Here is a 17963-nt window from a genome sequence, read left to right as displayed (position 1 = left end):
ACACAAGTTTGTAAATGGTAAATATTTTCTGTAATGTGTTACTGAGGCAATCAATCCATAATTGACTTATATTTAAAGTGAGTCTCTTGCTGACATTGTGTTTATTGTTTGGAATGCCAGATTAATTACAGCATGTATTGCAGTTGCAGTATTATGAGCTCCATCTGTTTTTTATTAACTTTCTCTGTAAATGAGAAACTGTCAATGTGTACTGTTTCTTATGTTCTGAAGAAAAATTCCCCCAAACCCTATAATTGTGTACTTTAAAAATTAAAGAACCGTTGTGTTCAGATCCCAAGTTCACTTATTTCTTTTGTTTCTGGAGCAGCTGACCCAGGCAGAGATGACTCCTCCCTGTTTTGCAATAAATAAATGGACAGAAGAGACCATCCCAGGGCATTTGAAACTTGGCCACAGGAGTTCGTGTTGAATCCCTTGGATCTGAGCAGTTAGACACGCACAGATCCACAGCAGCCCTTGTGCCAGCAGCTGGCAGCAAATCCTTCATTTACTGGAGTTATTTACACGAGCCACTTCAGAAACCAGACCCATCCATTAATTCTCCCCCTTAGCGTGCAGTGTAGGTGACAACCAAGAAAGCTTTTAAAGTCACATTTGCCTGAGCCTTTTATCTTGTTTGTTGTTGCCTTGTCAATTTTTCTGTGCTCCGGGGTGTGTGTGAGCCCACTATAGCCATGAGTGCTGTTTCTGCAGGGAACTGTAAAATCATTAATTTGTATTGTCTCAGGGGAAGATAAAATACATTTATGGTGACACTGGTGAGTATTTTAAGGAAACGAATTCTGAGTAGCACAGGAGCCAGCAGATGTGCATTGTACTTCTAAGTACACTTATGAAAGAGTGATTTGAACTTGGTTCATTTCTGTAGGAAGTGTATGAACAAGATTTTTGAGCTTTTCTGTGTTTGATCAGGACTTGCTGTGCTTTCTGTGAAGAACAGCAGTTTGCTTATACTTGGGCAGATAAGGGAGAGGCAAAATACAAACACAGTTGTAATATGAAGGGAATTATCAAGGGGCTTAACATCCAGTCAGAGGGCTTGGCAGTAACTGCAATAAAAACTGAAATTTCAAGCTCTGGAATGCAGTAATATAAACTCTTATTGCTGTAATTGTACTTGAGAGTACAAATTTGTCACAGTCTTTCAACGAAAACTGCAATTAGTCGATGTATTGGTTTGGATTTTTAGGAGCTTCTAGCCATTAGCAGATACCTTGCAATCAGCTCTGCACTGCATTTATATGCAAACTGGAGAGTGAGATAGTGTTTTGCTCTGATTCTCATCTTTCTATTTAAACTCAATTTTTGGGACACGAAAAGCAATTTTTCAGAATGATTGCTGAAACTCACCTCACAGAGATGCTCTGCAGGTGATTAATTTCCCAGAGGGGAGTTTTGCTCTTGGTCTAATACTGTGGAGAGAGTGATGGGCAGAAGTGATGCAGAAAAAATTCATCTGAGAACAGCTCAGGAATGATTTCCTGATTTAAAAGGCAACACTGGACATCTTTCAGGTGTTTGGTGGTTTTTTGTTTGTTTCTTTCTTTTGTCAGCATATCACAAAGAAATTACCCTTGCAGGGAAACTGTGTGGGCAGAGTTGTTTACTTGCTATGAACCCTTCCCTAAAAACAAAAGCAAAGCTTTTTGAGTAGGTCACTGTCCTTTAGGAGTTGAAGGTTCTCTTCCCAGGTCAGCTGCAATCTGTGAGTCTTGCTGGAGAAAACAGTGTAATATCTGTGAATAAGAATAACCTTTTTCATGTAAGATATACAGCTGTTACAGTGTCATATGAATATTGCCAAGAAATGGTGAATTATGACATGCTTAAAATATGTGATTCAGTATTCACTTAAGAAATTGTTTGTATAAAACCATCTAGAAGGTTTTAATAGTTAGAAATAGTTGTCACCAAAGGGCCAGTCTTTTGGTTGATTAGGTGCATCACAAGTGGGTTTAGAAGGAAGATAGAAACACTACTTCCCCTATCTGCCTGTTTGCTTTTTTTCTTCCTGGAGACTACAGCCTGCACAGCAGTGATGCATGGGAAAAGCTAGTACATTGCCATACTGACTGTAAAAAATTATTCACCTTGTGCTTTTAAAAAAATAATAAAAGAAATAATCTTGTTCAATGAATGGCAGAAACTAGTTGATAACAAACATAGCAATTTTCGAGTCAAATTTCATACACTTAATATTATTGTAACTTTAAATATACATTGATATTTCACATTTCAAGCCCAAAATGTAGAGATGGAATGTATGTGGCAATAACCTTTGTATCTCAATGAAAATGACTGCCCTCTTGTAACTTCACAAAAAGAGCTAAGGGGGATATTCTTCGTTAGTACCTACCTGTTGTAAGCAATGTAATTTTTATCTGGTACGTGGAAATTAAAAATAGGTAGTGAATATGATCTGCCTGTATTAGAATTCCCCTTCATAAGAACCTAGTAAGCCATTAAATCAATATTACTGTGGAGTGTTAGACTAGGGTTTTACTGAATTGTCAGTGCTGTAAGAAAACCTCTGTGTTGTGCTGCTGTGAGTCCTTGTCATGCCTGTCTGTCACATCTCTGTGCCCTGGCACCCCCCAGGTGCAGATACTTGGTCACTAGGGTTTATGAGCAATAAGGCCTTTCTACATACACAGGTCTTGCTTTTATTTTAAAGTAAGAAAAAGTAAGTACAGTCAATAATGTCCTCGAGATGAGTAATAAAAGTTCTGTTAGAGCTCACAGTGCATGATCTGGTAATGCCTTGCTGTGACTTGAAATATGAATGGTTGTCATGTACTTTGTGTAGCTGTTGCTACTTGGTTGGCTCTCAAGAAGACTGTTCAGGTGCTTCTTTATTGGATTTTTAATTTTTCTCTTTATTTAGAAGTAACAAAACACACAAACGTAAATCCCTACCTGTTCATCGGGCATATGGTTGAAACAATCCCTGAAAGCATAATAATCCAGGAGAGAACTTTTCTGGGGAAATTCATTTCACAGTGTGATATTAAAGCAGAGAAAGTAATAAAGCATTTGTGATGACCAAAAATATTATATTAGCTGTCTCCGTCTTTAGTCACCAGATGTCTGATGTCCTGTTGAGAACCAGCTGTTTCTATATTTCTGATAACATTTCATTTCACCCTGTTCTCAAGAGGACAGTTCTGTTTGTCCTGTTCACCCAGGTGTGTGTAGTGCATTAGTCTTCACTGCAGACTCGCTGCATCCTCCTGGCCCAGCCCCAGAATTGATGCTTCCCAGTGGCTCTATCAAAATCAGCTCACACAGTGCAGTCAGTTGGAGCAATAAGACATTAAAAGGTCCAGCAATCAGGGAGCAGGAAGGTGCAAAGGGAGTGTAGCTGGCTTTGGAAGTGGGAGCACTGCAAACAAGGTTGAGCCCGAGGTGTGCATTTATGCTCACAAGTCAGATGATGGAGTTTATTTAGCAAAACACAGTCACAATGACTTTTTTGAGTGTGTTGGGGTAAAAAACTAAAATTATCTCATGGCTTATGCATCAAAATGGTAATCCTGAGTATGAGTTTGTGTGCAGTGAAGATATAATGCTGTTATTTTTGATAGGAATGTTGTGGGTTATCTATGTCATCTCTCAAGTTTATCTTATAATACTATAGCTATTTTCTTCCCTTTATTTCTTATTTTCTTTCTCAGGGATTGTGATTCTGTGTCTGTGCTTTGAGATACAATAGCAACAGACATTTAAGTAATGAAGTGTGAATTCATTGGTTCCATTCTGAAGAAAACAAGATATAAAAGACTTTGTGTCCTGCTGAGAGATTGCCTTACTTTTTTGGGTGGCTGCTTAGGCTAAAAGCTGGAGAGCTACTGCCCAAGAAGCAACAGAATTGCAGCATGGTGTCTGCCTTTTGGTGGCTAACTGCATTTACAAAATGTCCCTAATGCCTTTTTTAGAAAAAGTAAAATAAGGAATTTAAGCTAATTGTGGTGGTAAGAAACTGAAATTGTGTAACTCAAATGGGGTCTCTGGGTGACTACAATTAATTCATTCTTATCTCTTCTTTTCAGGTTTTCTTCTTCTCCACCTTGGCCTTCCCTTCAAATCTGGTCACTTTTCTATGATGTGTTACTGTAAATTGCCATAAGATCTGTTACCTCTTCCTTGTCTTACCTCTTTGCTTATGCTTTAAGAGAAGTCTTTTCAACTTCTGTCACTGGTCCCGAAATCCAGTCATCAGTAGTTTATTTCTCCAAACATAGGTGCAGGTAATCTGTTTTTTTAAAGCTTATCTGATGTTTCTGGCTAATTTTCGCTTAATTCTGGGCATTCTGAAGATGAATTTTCAGTGTTCTGCTGGGCTGTTTCAAAGCCACTAAGAGACCCAAATGTGGGCTTCAGCTCTGATTTAATGTACAAGTGCATCTCATTTCATTTGTGATGGTACATCAAACATATTTCACTTTAAGGAACCATTTTATGTGAAGTAGCCCTTTGCAGATTTTGAAGTTTTCTTTTGAGCTGCACTGAAATCTTTGAGAAACAAGATTCTTTGCTCTGCTCTGCCAGAGGTTGCACAGCATTTCTTCGTGTTTCTGTGTGGGTAAGGTCAGACTTTACTCAGTCTCTGCATTGTGAATATCTGTGTATGTCTGCCTGTGTATGTAAATGTGTTTTAAGTGCAATACTATAAATGGTGGAGAGGAGGGAGAGAGGGATTGTAGGCTTCACATCACACAGTTGTTGCAGGGCAGGGTTGAAAAGCAATGCTCTCCTAGTTAATGCTTCTCGGGTGATTGAAGAACAGCAACCAAACTGTAAAAGGTCTGAAGGGGTTGTGTGTAAACTGCTTTCCCTGGAGCTGTGGCAGGAGCAGTGCAACAAGTATTTACTTTTTCTCAGCCTCCTTCTCATGTTCTAAGTTGAGCAAAAATTCTTCTAAAGATGGTTTGGAGTTAGATGCCAGTAAGTGGGAAAGTTAAGAGTCAAAAAGTTCTGAGAAGACAAAGAGTCTTTCAAGTGTGTGTGCACATATAGGCAGCAGCTCTTCCCAGGGACATTTCATAATCAGTTGTTTGTCCACAACAAACAGATCCCCTAGAATGCCCAGAGCCTCAGGATTTGTCTGCTCTGAAGACACTATTAATTGCTTGCAGCCCTTGTTGAGTTCCGTGATGCTTTGGGTTGGCTTTTGATTGTGCCCAAGTTCACCAGTTGAAATCTCGTTCAGACACGATGATGCTGAAGTCTAATTTCAACTAAAAAAAAAAAAAGACAATCCCAAATGAAAAAAACAAAACCATGTTTTTGAGTGATATCTGAGGATACTCAGCAGCCTGCAGTAGGAAATGATTCACTGTGTTCTGCCTTAATACATGAGTACCTTTTTTCTTCTGTGGTTTAGATCCTAGGAGATGAAGTAAGTGCACTGAGGGGCATTGGAGAGAGGGTGAGAGTTCTTTTAAACTGATAAGCCAACAGCAACAAGTGCCCAAGTGATGAATTTACTTTATTGTTCTATCAAGTTACTTTGCATGTACTCGTGAGCATTTGCTGAATGCTTTTAGCCTTAGTGTTTCTTCTCCATGGCAATAGTTTGAGCCTGTATTAAGTCTGTCTTGGCTATTACCGATCCATCTAGTTGGGTCAGTGAATATCTACTTCTGCAACTTGTACACACAATATTTCCTAATTTATTTAAAAGCTTTAAATGAATTGTTTCAATTCAATTATCCTTTTCCCCCATACTAACAGGAAACCTTACTTGACCTTGACCTTTTCGCTTAATTCACTTGTTTTATAGGCCTATGTTTCATCTTCTTGTTGTAGGGTGATTAATGTACTTGCCCTTTCAGATGAGAAACTACCATCTTCCCTGCGTTCACTCTACTTTCTCTTTTTATTTTAACTTCTCATATAGCTTAATGTGTTTTTGCTGGTAATTTTGGGGTAGATATTTTCCTAACTTGTCCGTTAAAAATGCTGGGTCTCTTTGTTTTTGTTTGAATGGCTCAAGTTCAGTAATACTCTTGGACTATTCAGATCCTAATCAACCACTTATTAAGAATGACTGTCATCTGCCCTGGTGTTGCCCAGTTGTCTGGCTATTTTTAGAGTGGTGGTATTTGTGACTTAAGTAAAGGCTGTTCATCCTGTAAACAAGCTGGATGCATAGCTGTGGTCTGAAGAGCTCGCCCAGACATTAAATGTAAGGTCTGAATTGCAGGAGGGCCCTACACAGTTAAATGGCTTAATTATTTGAAATCCTTCTCGCCTGGCAAAAGTTAGTGTAGATGCATTTGCACTGGTACAAACATGTTTTTGCTTGGAGGGGTTTTATTTTGTTTACTGGAGCTTTGCACACAATAGTAGCATGAAAGCTGGAGGCTTGCTGGTATAGCCTTGGACAAAGAGACTGAAGAGGGGAAACCCTGCCAAAGTGTGGAGTGAGGAATTTGAGGATAGGAGCAATAAAAGACCACTTGAAGGCAGGAGTCTGGCAAAATGAAGGCTGTTGAGAAGAATTTCCATCATTTTCTGTTGTGTAACTTTAGCTTTCTATTCTATGTAAATATTTCTTTATTCTGGAGAAGGGGGGGGGGAATTTCTTAATGTTTTCTTTTCCTTTTTTAAGGAAAAATATATTGCCCTTTGAAATTGAGAAGATAAATTACTATACAATTTTTAAGACTTTGCAAGACACTAATAATGTTGTTTCTTAGGAGCCAAAATCTCTTCCAGTGTCTGATACTACACTTGTATTTAAAGCATTAGAGCCCAGAGTTCTGTGTTTACAAACGTTTTGCAGAACTTTGGTGTCTCATTTCTTTAGTCCAAGTAGGCACCAATTTTTTGCTCTATCTCTAGGCTTATATAAAATATACTTCCAGTTTATTCAGAAGCTTAAAAAAAAGGAGGTGGATTTTTTTTTTCCCCCAGTAAAAATAGGTATCAAACCCTGTGTTCCTCAGGGATGGAGAATGTCACCTAGACACAAGTGGCATTCTTGTGGCCCCAGTCACAGCAAGAGCCAGTTCCATGGGAATTGGTTGGCCTTGTTCAGTGGGTGTTTTCATCCCAGTTGGGGCTGTGTGCAAGTGCTGTGGCCACTTGGATCAGTGTAGATACTGACTGGAGGGTGAGTTTATGCTTATCTGTACTGTCAGTACTAGACAAGCATCATACTTGTTACACTTTTACACCTGACAATCCTCTTCAGGCTTTTGAGAGTGCCATTTATAATTTTTGGGACTTGGACAGTGTATTGCTGCTGTCACTGTAGGTATTTCAAATACTAAATGTAGAGCTTTATCCGACAAACATTTTTGTCTTAGTACTAAGATGAGGTAGCATTTTTTTTCTAAATTAAATGCAACTTAATCCTTGGAATCGACAGTTGTATCTGGGAAATAGGTGGCAGGGAAATATTTTTTATGTTCAGACCTGCCTACTGTAAATACAGTAGCAGACAGATGTCACTTGTCAAATGGAAGTACTAAACACCTCAAGTTTGTGGTGACAAGCAATAATAAATTGTCTAGAACCCTTCTTAATCTATTTGGCTCCTTACTGGTGGCAACAGCTTCAGAAAACATTTGGAAAGCTAAAGTCAACTGTTTTAACTATTCCTTTGTATTGATGCACAAAGACCTTACACAGTCATTTCATTCCTACTTAGAAATCCTGACAACAATCTTCAGATACTCTCTGGTTTTGGACTTTTCCCCAGAATAGTTCAGATGAAGTAGAAAGCTGAAATGGAAGGTGAATGCAGGTTCCATTAGGGACTGGTTTTCTGTAAGACATTTGAGGTCAAATGCAGTGTGATCTGCACTGGACTGCACTGCAAGAAGTTTGGGAGAACCTTTCCTTTTGCTTATCTCTTGGTAAATCTGCCTGTGCTGTAGTGTTTACAAACAGAAACACAAAGTCCTTTTCTTTGAAAATAAAAAACTTGACCAGAAAAAAAAAACAGGCAGCTTCTCTAGCTTATTTTTCGTAATGCTTAGTCAAAAGAAAGTGTTTAGGGTTGAGTTTATTAAAAGAGTTGCATAATGATAGGTGATTTGATTGGCATAGATGGACCTTCATTGGAAGACACTCTTGAAAACTGGGTTCTTTGATCTCGGGGGGGAAAAAGGGTAGAATGGGAACCAGTGAACCTAAATGTCAGAGATCAGGCACAAATCCAGGAGGCTGAAACTGATAAACCATTAGTTTTCCACATTTTTCAGAGCAACTGCAAAGCAAACAAGCTAATTGATTCCACAGGTATATTAAGAAATTTAGTTTCTTTAATACTCAGAAAATCAGGTTATATGATCTAATTGTCTCTCTAAATTTTTAATCAATTCCTGAAATGATCTGTTTGTTGATTTAGTGTTATTTGGGTACCTGTGGGTTTTCCTGCAGATCATACATATTTTCAATGTACTTTCAACTCCTGCAAAGCCAGTTCAAAGGCTTGAAAAATCTTCTAGTTACAAGTAACTCTTCTCGGGCAAAATCCAACGATGAAGGTGTATCTAAATTGTATTTCCCTGAAGGAAAGAATGAACAAGTCTCAAAGAAAGAATTTCTTTTACTTAAAACTGAGCTACTTCATATCCATTACCAACCACTGTGTCATTGAGAAGTCATGTAAGGAGAGGGTACTTAAGACCAATTTTGAAAGATCTGGTAGCATATTTTAAAATTGTCACTGGCATCAGTGGATGCTTTTTTGCCTTGTGGGTGGTTCTTTGGTTTTATTTTTAAAGGGAGTAATTGAGCTTTTTTTCATCTGAAAGGAACAAAGAATAAGTGTAGAAATACAGGATTATTTTTTTCTGAAGTTGTCAGTATCAACGGAAAAGAGGTGTCCAACTGAGGTGGAAAATAAAAAATAGGTATTTTAAAATGTATTTTCACCCATGGCTAAACAGATAGTATTATGGAATGGTTGTAATGTTCTTTGGTACTAATAGGATGCCAGGCTTGATTTCAGATATTTTTCATATTTATAACCAAATGTGTATTAAAATATAATGGTTGCAAGTATGTGAAAATGAGTTCCAAGGGGGTGGTGGTCTGGTCTTTTCTTTTTCCTAGTTGCATCTAAAGAGCACTTGGAGCACACACAGTGTGCCAGGATCTGCTTCTGGGAATTTCTGACTGTGACATCCACTTCAAATATCATTCACAGCTTAAACACATTAGAACCACATGGCTTACTGTCAACTTAAAAAAAAAAGAAAAGAAAATTTGCCTTTAGGATTATTTTGTTGGGTTTTTGTTTTACTTTGCTCCACTGTTTGAAAAGGCTGAAGCAGCAGATTTTTGAAGCTTCTGTAGTTTCTGTGTGCGTACCATGTTTTTGTGACTACAGTTTTTCCATTTTTAAAAATAAAATATGTTTCTCAGAACTCAAAATGCTGCATTTTTCTTGACTTTCACGAAACTTGGCAGTGAATCCTGTGTTCCTTCAGTGTTTCTCCATCCTTGGCTGAATGTGCTCAGAACTTCCCAGTGGTGAAGACTAGAGGCTTTTTTTTTATTGTTGGAATGTAAAGAGTATCCAGGCAAAGTTTAAACAGTTTCAACTTTCAATTCAATAGAACAGGTTTACAATCTAGAGCTGTATTATCTGGCATTTCTTCAGTAGGGAAGTGATTTCAATTATTGAGATGATGGGAAGAGCAGAGTTGTTGTACTACAGCTATGTTTTCTCCTGCCATTGAGTATATATTTACTTTCAAATTCCCTAAGATGCATGTATCTGCCTGCATAATACATTAGATTAATTCATGAGTCAGAAGAGGGTTGAGAATTATTTTTTTTCTGAGAATAGTCCATTGCATCTCAGGAGAAAACCCCCTGTTAGATTGCAAAAGGACAGGACTCAAGAACAGGGGAAAGAGGCATCACCTGCAATTTTATGTCCTTGTTTCTAATAATTAGAAAGGTGGGTGGTAGTTGACCATTTTTTTTTGTTTGTTTGTTTTTAATTGAACCTTCATTTCATGTTTTGACAGTAATTGTACATTGTGGCACTTTATGCTTCTGGACACCAGATGGTGCTGCTAAACTGGCTAATGTGGAATTTTCACACTTTTTTACATAACTGATACTTGATTTAGTTTCAGAGTCAGGTCTGTACTTTCCAACCAGGTATATTCCAGGATGCAGAACTATTCCTGGTAGCTCAGCCCAAAACCTGCTGTTTAAGGGCAGTGGTCTGAAAATCACCATGTAAACCAAGTGGGTTACAGAATCAATATTTTAGATCTCCCTGGCCAAAACTTGCCATCAGCTGGAGTTCCTCCTGGGAATATAGCTTAGTAACAAATCTTAATTTATGTACTTGACACTTCAGAGATTTGATTTATTAAATTGTCATTTAAATTTGATAACTGCAATCAGAAAACTTCGGGTGGAGGCACCTTCTAGTGCCAGGTTAAAACTGCAAAGGATAGTTCTAGAGACTAATTAAATATAATGAAGTGATGGGAGGGTTTGAGTTTGGTGGGGCTTTCCTTAGACATTATCTGTGTTAAGCTTGAGAAAGGCTGCCAAAAAAGCTGTTGCTGTTTGAGAAGACACAATGGCTTACCTATATAGTTGTACTGCAGACAATATTTATAATACTGTGATGTACATTTGGCATTTGATTTCTATTAATTTTCATTTGGTTATCGTGTTTAATAAATTAGGTAATCCTAATTGTGGGGCTGAAGGGATGGAACAAGACACTTGTTTTTTAGCTGAATCCCAAATGTTGGTGGTGCAGTTTTATCATCGAACCGTAAATAATGGGTTCAGATTTATTTAGGCAGGGAGGAAATTTTTTTATAGATTTTACTGTATTTTTCTTAAAAGTTCTTATTTCTTTTATAGATCCCCATATCAAAGTTTCTGGAAAAAAGGAAAATGTTAAAGAAGCAAAAGAGAAAATCATGTCTGTCTTGGACACAAAAGTAAGAAAACTTATTTAGAATGACACCTTAACCCCTAATTTTGTGGTGACATTGATCTCTTTAACAGGCACATTGAAAAGGGAAGATATTTATGGGCACTTTGAAGCAAAGTCTCCAATATATGTCCTACAGATGTTGATATTGGTGTATACCCACATATTTAAACATTCTGCAAGAAACTACTTGCTTAAAGCAGCTTTTCCATATCTGAAGTATATAGAAATAATATTGCCAGCTATATGACTAAAAGCATACATGGTTTGTTCACTGGATTGGGTTTTTTACTGTAAAATCTGAAATAAGGCTTCACTGCAAACAGTAGGTTATGCAACCACTTCAGAGAACCTAGAATTTTGTTTCTGTTTGAAATTCAATTTTAGGTGCGTTCATGCAGTTTTATTTCTAATGGTTACTGTATTCTTACGCTCTGAAACATTAGGACCAGAATATCTGAAACATCTAGATCTTGGCCAGGGGTCTCTTTATGTTCATCAGATCTTATTTTCTTGCAGTAGCAAGTCTTTTGGGGCAGTAGGTATGGCTCCTGTGTAGTTGTATGGTGACTTTCTGATCCTCTGAACACATTGCCAAAAGGAACACTCCAGTGACAAGCACTATTTTTTGAACAACTATTAATATTATTATGGACTTTTAATAATATAGCTTTTAAGAACAGCTGTAGGCAGTGTTTGTGTATTTCAAAAATTCCTGTACCAGGAAAATTTGTTTGTTACAGGAGGGAAAAACACTTGTTTTGTCCCATGGCTTTGATTTGCAAAGTCTTCATCATGTGATCCTGTCAGATCAGACAGGGGTGTGTGACTGCAACTGAAAGGACACAGAATTAAGTGAAATTAGAATGGACTGCAAAAGGACATTTAAGTCACAGTTGATAAAAACTTGGGTGCATTTTAAAATCCTTAGACATTTTTTGAAGATGCATTTTTTTGGGTATTTATTTCCATGTTATTTCCTCACTGGGAAGAAAATGTGGCAAGTTTAGCATCCAACTATGATTAACATTAAAAATGTCCCTGAGTAGAAGCTAAGGCATGGCAAAAGTACTTTGGAAATACAATTTTGAATCTCATTCTTGAAGTTACATTGCTCTTAAAAACTCAGGTTTTGCTGTGAACAGGTCTAATCGTGGGTGCTTGATTTCCAGAGCAATCGGGTAACCTTGAAGATGGATGTTTCACATACAGAACATTCTCATGTGATAGGTAAAGGTGGCAATAATATTAAAAAGGTGATGGAGGAAACAGGATGTCATATCCATTTTCCAGACTCAAATAGGAACAACCAAGCAGAGAAAAGCAACCAAGTAAGTATTGTTTAATACTGAGCTCATTTGTATTGTAATTCCTGAGAGTATGAAACATTTCTAAACTTCTTTCGTCAATTTGGGTTTTTTGGGGATAGTGAGTTCCTGTTCAGGGAAATAGATTTTTGGTATTTACACTCTGTGGAAAGCACAGGGCTTCCTAAGTGAGCAAATCTTTAAAAACAGATTGAAACAATTTGTGATGGTTCATGAATCACTTTAATTTTTCTAAGTGGAAATTACTTTGTGCTTACAGAAGTCAACAACTTGGTGTCAATGGTAGAGAAGCAGTATGAAAAGATCTGTATTTTTTTTCCCATTCAACACCCAATTTATTCAGCATATTGATTAATTTCTTGGTGCTTTTTGCTTATGGTGTAACTTGGTTGAAGACTAAATTGTGTGGCGAGCTACCAAAAGTGAATGTCCTATTGCAAGAGTTCAACTTCATTAGATTAAGTCATTGAACCTGAATTGTACATCATTTCTAGTGCAAATATTGCTGAAATGTTTACTTTCAAGTCCCTCATCACTGTACTTAAAATTCCCTCTTGTGCATCCTGAGCAAAATACAGTCATTTCAAAACATTCAAGAAAACCTACTGTTGTTGAAAATTAGCACTGAGCACATGTATACAGTAGTAATTCCATTACTTGACCCAAACCACTGTATTGTTTGATGTATCCATTTTTTTTCCTAGTTGCTTAAACCTATGTAATGCAAGATGCTATAACATGTGTAGATCATTTTTTTAAAAAACCTGGTTATAGTTTTCAGCTAGTGTTTAGAGAACACTGGTGTCACCAGGTTGGAAATAAGTGATTATTTTTTTTATTTATTTCTAGATTTCTTTTTGTAAGGGGCATACTGATAACTGAATAACTTTTCCAATGTCTCAGTCGAAAATGTGACGCAATGTTTTCTCTCTCCTTGCTCTTCCAGGTGTCTATTGCTGGACAGCCAGCTGGAGTGGAGTCTGCAAGAGTTAGAATTCGGGTAATAGTCTATTTTAGAATAGTGTTCCCTTGAAAAACACCTGAAAGGGAAAAAAAGTATAGATTTGAGGACCCTAGGGTTGTCTGGCTCTGTCTTATGACAGCAGAAACGTAGGAACAAATGTGAGTATCCATGTGAGTGATATGCAAAGGGTATTATAAAAGTGATCACCTTCTGGCTAGATTTTTAACTAGCAGGTGGGTCTTGAACACAAAGTCTACAGGATAAACAAGATGTAAATTATTACACACTGCGTTGAAAATTACATCTTAACTTACCTACCACAGGTGGCCTGTAGAAGCTTGGGCATCCAATGTCAAACTATAACTTAGGAAAGGCAATTGCTGCTTCTTAAATTTTAACCATTTTCATGTGTAATTTATGTAAATAATTTGGTGGAATTCAGCCATTTCCACTCATGGCAATTTTCTATCCTTTCCTTCTAGTTTTGTGTGTTTTGGCATGGATAATTATAAGTTGAATAAATTATGAACAGTCCCTTGCGGTTGTTTAGTGAGATTTGTCTCTTACACAACCTTGGTCTTAAAAATCATGAAAGAAGCTGATGTTTCCTTAGCTTTGTAGCTGACTTCAGACTTCCAGTTAATCCATGACAGAAAGGAGACTTCTCTAGCAAGTTTTACAAATATTGACCTGTTTGTAGATCTGCATAGATAAGTAAGAGAATCTGTTTGGCTTTCTTGTTGTTATGTAATTGCAAATGCTTCTGCTATTTTGAATTAAAAAACCCAAACAAACAAAAAGCAACAAAGGCTATTCAAGAAAACCCCACTCTAGTGTCCCTGGAAAAATTGGTGCCATTTTGCAACTGATGATATATTTTTATCAATGAACTCCGGGCAGGGGATATATTATGGCAGTTTAATCATCACTGACCAACACATGATTGAGGAATAAAGTTGTTATAGTTTTAATGAGTATGATTTTGGTTTTCAATATTTGGTCTTCAATGTTGTTGTAGGAGCTGCTTCCATTGGTACTCATGTTTGAATTGCCTATTGCTGGAATTCTTCAACCCATCCCAGATCCTAATTCTCCGACAATTCAGCATATATGTCAGACATATAATATTTCAGTTTCCTTTAAACAACGCTCTCGAATGTATGGTGCTACAGTCATTGTCAGAGGGTCACAAAATAACACTAGTGCTGTGAAGGTAATGTGTCTTCTTAGTTCATAATGTAGATACCTAAGAAGTGTATTGGTTTAAAAATGCACAGAAAGTAGTTTTAAGTTTAGGATTTAGCGTTGTTTATGATAAGCTTTTAATCTGGTTTTCATCTCTTGCACGCTGTTCAGGTTTCCAGCAATGCTGGAATATGTACTGATCTTACCCATCTTTTAATTTAAAGAAACTCCAAACAAAAACCAGAGAACACACCTCCCATCTTAAATTCTTCATGCTTAGCTCTTCTCAACATACACTCAAATAGATAACCTTGAAAGTTGCCTGAACAGTCAATAAAACTGATCTTGCAAAACAAGCACTGGGAGATGTGAATTTGACAGTCAAGGAAAGGAACTGCCATGAGCCTGTTTATCTTAATAAAATAGTCTTCTTGTGAAGAACTGGCAGTATGAGAGATTGATATGGTCCCAGATGGGTGTCCCTCAAGCCAGTAGGAACATCTTAGGCCAAAACTGAAAGACAAATTTTATATGTAACCTTACCCAAATAAATCTCTGTCGACTTTCTTATTGCCATGTGTGGCCACAGAAGGTCTGTTGAGACTAAACCATGTGACATTGTCTTACTGCCTTTTTCAGAAGCAGTGAAATGCTGCACTTGGTCATCAAATGGGAGTTAGTGGGTAGAGTTTAGTCCATTTATTACCCTTAACAAATCGATCGTGGTTTTAAACCAAACAGTATTTTCTTTACCTTGCCTGACAAGTGCATGACAAGTAAGGAAGCACTCTGAGCCTGTGAGCATTATTTCACCAGTTTCCTTCATTTCCCCCCACCTCAGGAAGGAACAGCCATGCTCTTGGAACACCTGGCTGGGAGCCTGGCCTCTGCAATCCCTGTGAGCACACAGCTGGACATCGCAGCACAGCATCATCTCTTTATGATGGGTCGGAATGGCAGCAACATCAAACATATCATGCAGAGGACTGGTGCTCAGATCCACTTCCCTGACCCCAGTAACCCACAGAAGAAATCCACTGTCTACCTCCAGGGCACAATTGAGGCTGTCTGTCTTGCCAGGCAATATCTCATGGTAAATACTTTTCAGCGAGACTTGCACAAAAAAGCTGCCAGATTATAGAAAATATGCTCATTTGGCACGTGTTTATGGCTCAAGTTGTAAGTTAACCTTAGAGAGGGAGGATTGCTGCTCACACTGCAAAAAGCTGATTCAGTTGAGTGCTCTATTTTTGTCAGTGTTTGCAGTTATCTAAAATATTTGTAATCTCTGGTAACATGATTTGAAAAATGACCTTGGTAATATAAATGCATCATAAGCAATTTAAATTTATGATAACGATATGCTTCTGAGTAGAGGCAGATTTTTGGAGTGTTCTGTTGGTGTTGGATGATGGGTTGTGTTTTGTTTTGCCAACCTGCCTTTTCTGTGTTTGTCAGGTAAGTAGGTTTCTTTGGAGAGGAAATGTCAGGAATTTCTTAATTCCCACGTAGGCAAGTTTTCAATGCAATTGGGAAAGCATAGGAAATAATTACTCCAACTTTTTTTACAATAATATTTTGAAAATCCAAGTATGAAATGCTCCCAGCAGTTCTGTTACTGTTAATCCTTGATTATTGACTTTAGTGTTTTTAGATGGACTATATCTATAATTATTCTTTTCAGACCAGTTCATATTGTGGTGTTAAGCTGTGCTTGTCAGTCTTCCTGTGGTCAAAATATTTAGGATGCCTTGCTTTAATTTTCCTGAAGTTAAAATTGCTTTAATTGAGGTTTTGGTAGTACTTTGCAACTATAGGTGGTACTGTCGAGAAATGCTATTTAATATTAAATTATACTGAACAAGTGATCTGCAGACTAAACACACCAATTTGCTGCTTTTCATTCTGAAGCCAAAGCAGGAAACTGATTCATTAAGACCATTTCCTTGACTGTATCTTACTGTGGATTTTTCCCTGACACATGTGATACTATTAATTGTGAACCTAAATTCACCAGAAGTAGGATTTGCTTTTTACTGACTTTTTACCCTCTATTTTTGTGATTTTATGAGAAGTAGCAATCTGATAATTTCTAGATATCATGTGACAATTCAGTTTTTCGTTGTTTCATTGGTCTGGGCCTTTTTTAGGGATTTTTTTTTTAACTCCATAAGGTTTTAGTACTGGAAGTGTGTTACAGATGTCATCCACATCACTAGAAAATATTTATCCAGCTGACCTGGGACAGGGGAAGAGAAAGGTAAAAGCTAAGACTTAGGCATTGGTGATTTACAGAGAAGTTTTTTAGAACGAGACATTTCAGTGTGAGGCCTCCTATCAATTCCTGACAGGACTTTTTTCTAATTTAATAAGTAGTAGTGGTTTCTGAATTTGAATTCCCTGGACACCTCTAAGTCTGTATAAATAACTAATCAAGGTGCATATGTGCTGATTGGAATGCCAAATATTTAACAAATCATTTCACCCTTAAAGTACCAAACTGTTCAGACTCCCAGGGCAGAAAAACACACCTGTGTTCTTGCATACAAGGAAACGGCTCTCCTTAAAATTTCATACTTGCTTTTTTTTCCCTGAACTTCTGGTATCATGATGTGTAAACGTTACAATGTCTATATTTCAGTTTATTGCTAACATTTGCATGGGAAAAGGGTCAGTTATAAGTGTTGGGAATTTTTTGTGCCTTTCTTTTCAGGGTTGCCTTCCTCTTGTGCTCATGTTTGATATGAAGGAAGAAATCGAAGTAGAACCCCAGTTTATAACACAGCTAATGGAGCAGTTAGACGTCTTCATAAGCATTAAACCTAAACCAAAGCAACCAAGCAAGGTTTGTGCAAAGCTAATATATCCCTTTTAGGCTGTCGTGGCAACTTTATAGAGCTGATAAGTTGACATGTGTGCTCTTCCTCTCTAACTTAATGGATCATAAACTTGTAAAAGGCATATATATTTTGTGCTTGAAATACCAGTTTAAATGATCCAGCAGCTCTGCTTTATGGTAATTTGACTTTCATTAAATGTTTGATAATACAGAAGTTAGCTTTTGCATGGAATATACTGATAAAGGAAATGAATTACGAGGAGACAAATTGTATCTGACTAGAACTTCTCTTGACTGTTTTTTAAAGAAATTCGTCTAAAATTGCAGCTTCCCCACACAGTCACAGTGTTCTTTAGCAATTAGAATTAAACAAAAATAAAAAAAATATTGTGACTAGAAGAAATGTTGCTGTTACATGCAAGATATTGGAAAGAGTCACGAAAAGCAGAAATACAAAATACTTCTAAAAAAGAGGTGTTCATTGTAAAATATTCCAGTGTCTATGGGTAAAGGACTCTGCAGTTGTCTGTGTGGTTGTATATAATGCCATAGCAGGCAAAACCTTGAAATATTAAGTGATCATTCCACTGTGTCAGTAGGTAAGCTTCCCTGTGTAGGGATATATAAAATCAATACAAAGAAACACCCTGTAGAGCATGTACAAGAAACAATGGGGGTTTTTTGCAATATAATTTTCCA

The 17963-nt window shown here is 37.3% G+C and overlaps 1 protein-coding gene across 1 annotated transcript in view; it reads left to right on the top strand.

Annotated features, from left to right (window-relative positions):
* The first annotated feature begins 8513 nt into the window (after positions 1–8513).
* The window catches only part of BICC1 (BicC family RNA binding protein 1), a 28684-nt gene continuing 19234 nt past the window's right edge, over positions 8514–17963 (top strand). Inside the window, exons 1-7 of the mRNA XM_029964839.1 lie at positions 8514–8640; positions 10876–10955; positions 12121–12279; positions 13223–13276; positions 14259–14453; positions 15267–15518; positions 17139–17270. Of these exons, the coding sequence (XP_029820699.1) occupies positions 8514–8640; positions 10876–10955; positions 12121–12279; positions 13223–13276; positions 14259–14453; positions 15267–15518; positions 17139–17270 (999 nt within the window). The remainder of the gene's footprint in view (positions 8641–10875; positions 10956–12120; positions 12280–13222; positions 13277–14258; positions 14454–15266; positions 15519–17138; positions 17271–17963) is intronic.

This window comes from Manacus vitellinus, unplaced genomic scaffold, assembly GCF_001715985.3.
Source record: "Manacus vitellinus isolate BGI_N305 unplaced genomic scaffold, ASM171598v3 scaffold_80_pilon, whole genome shotgun sequence".
Classification (NCBI taxonomy): Eukaryota; Metazoa; Chordata; class Aves; order Passeriformes; family Pipridae; genus Manacus; species Manacus vitellinus.
This window is presented reverse-complemented; position numbering and strand designations above follow the sequence as displayed.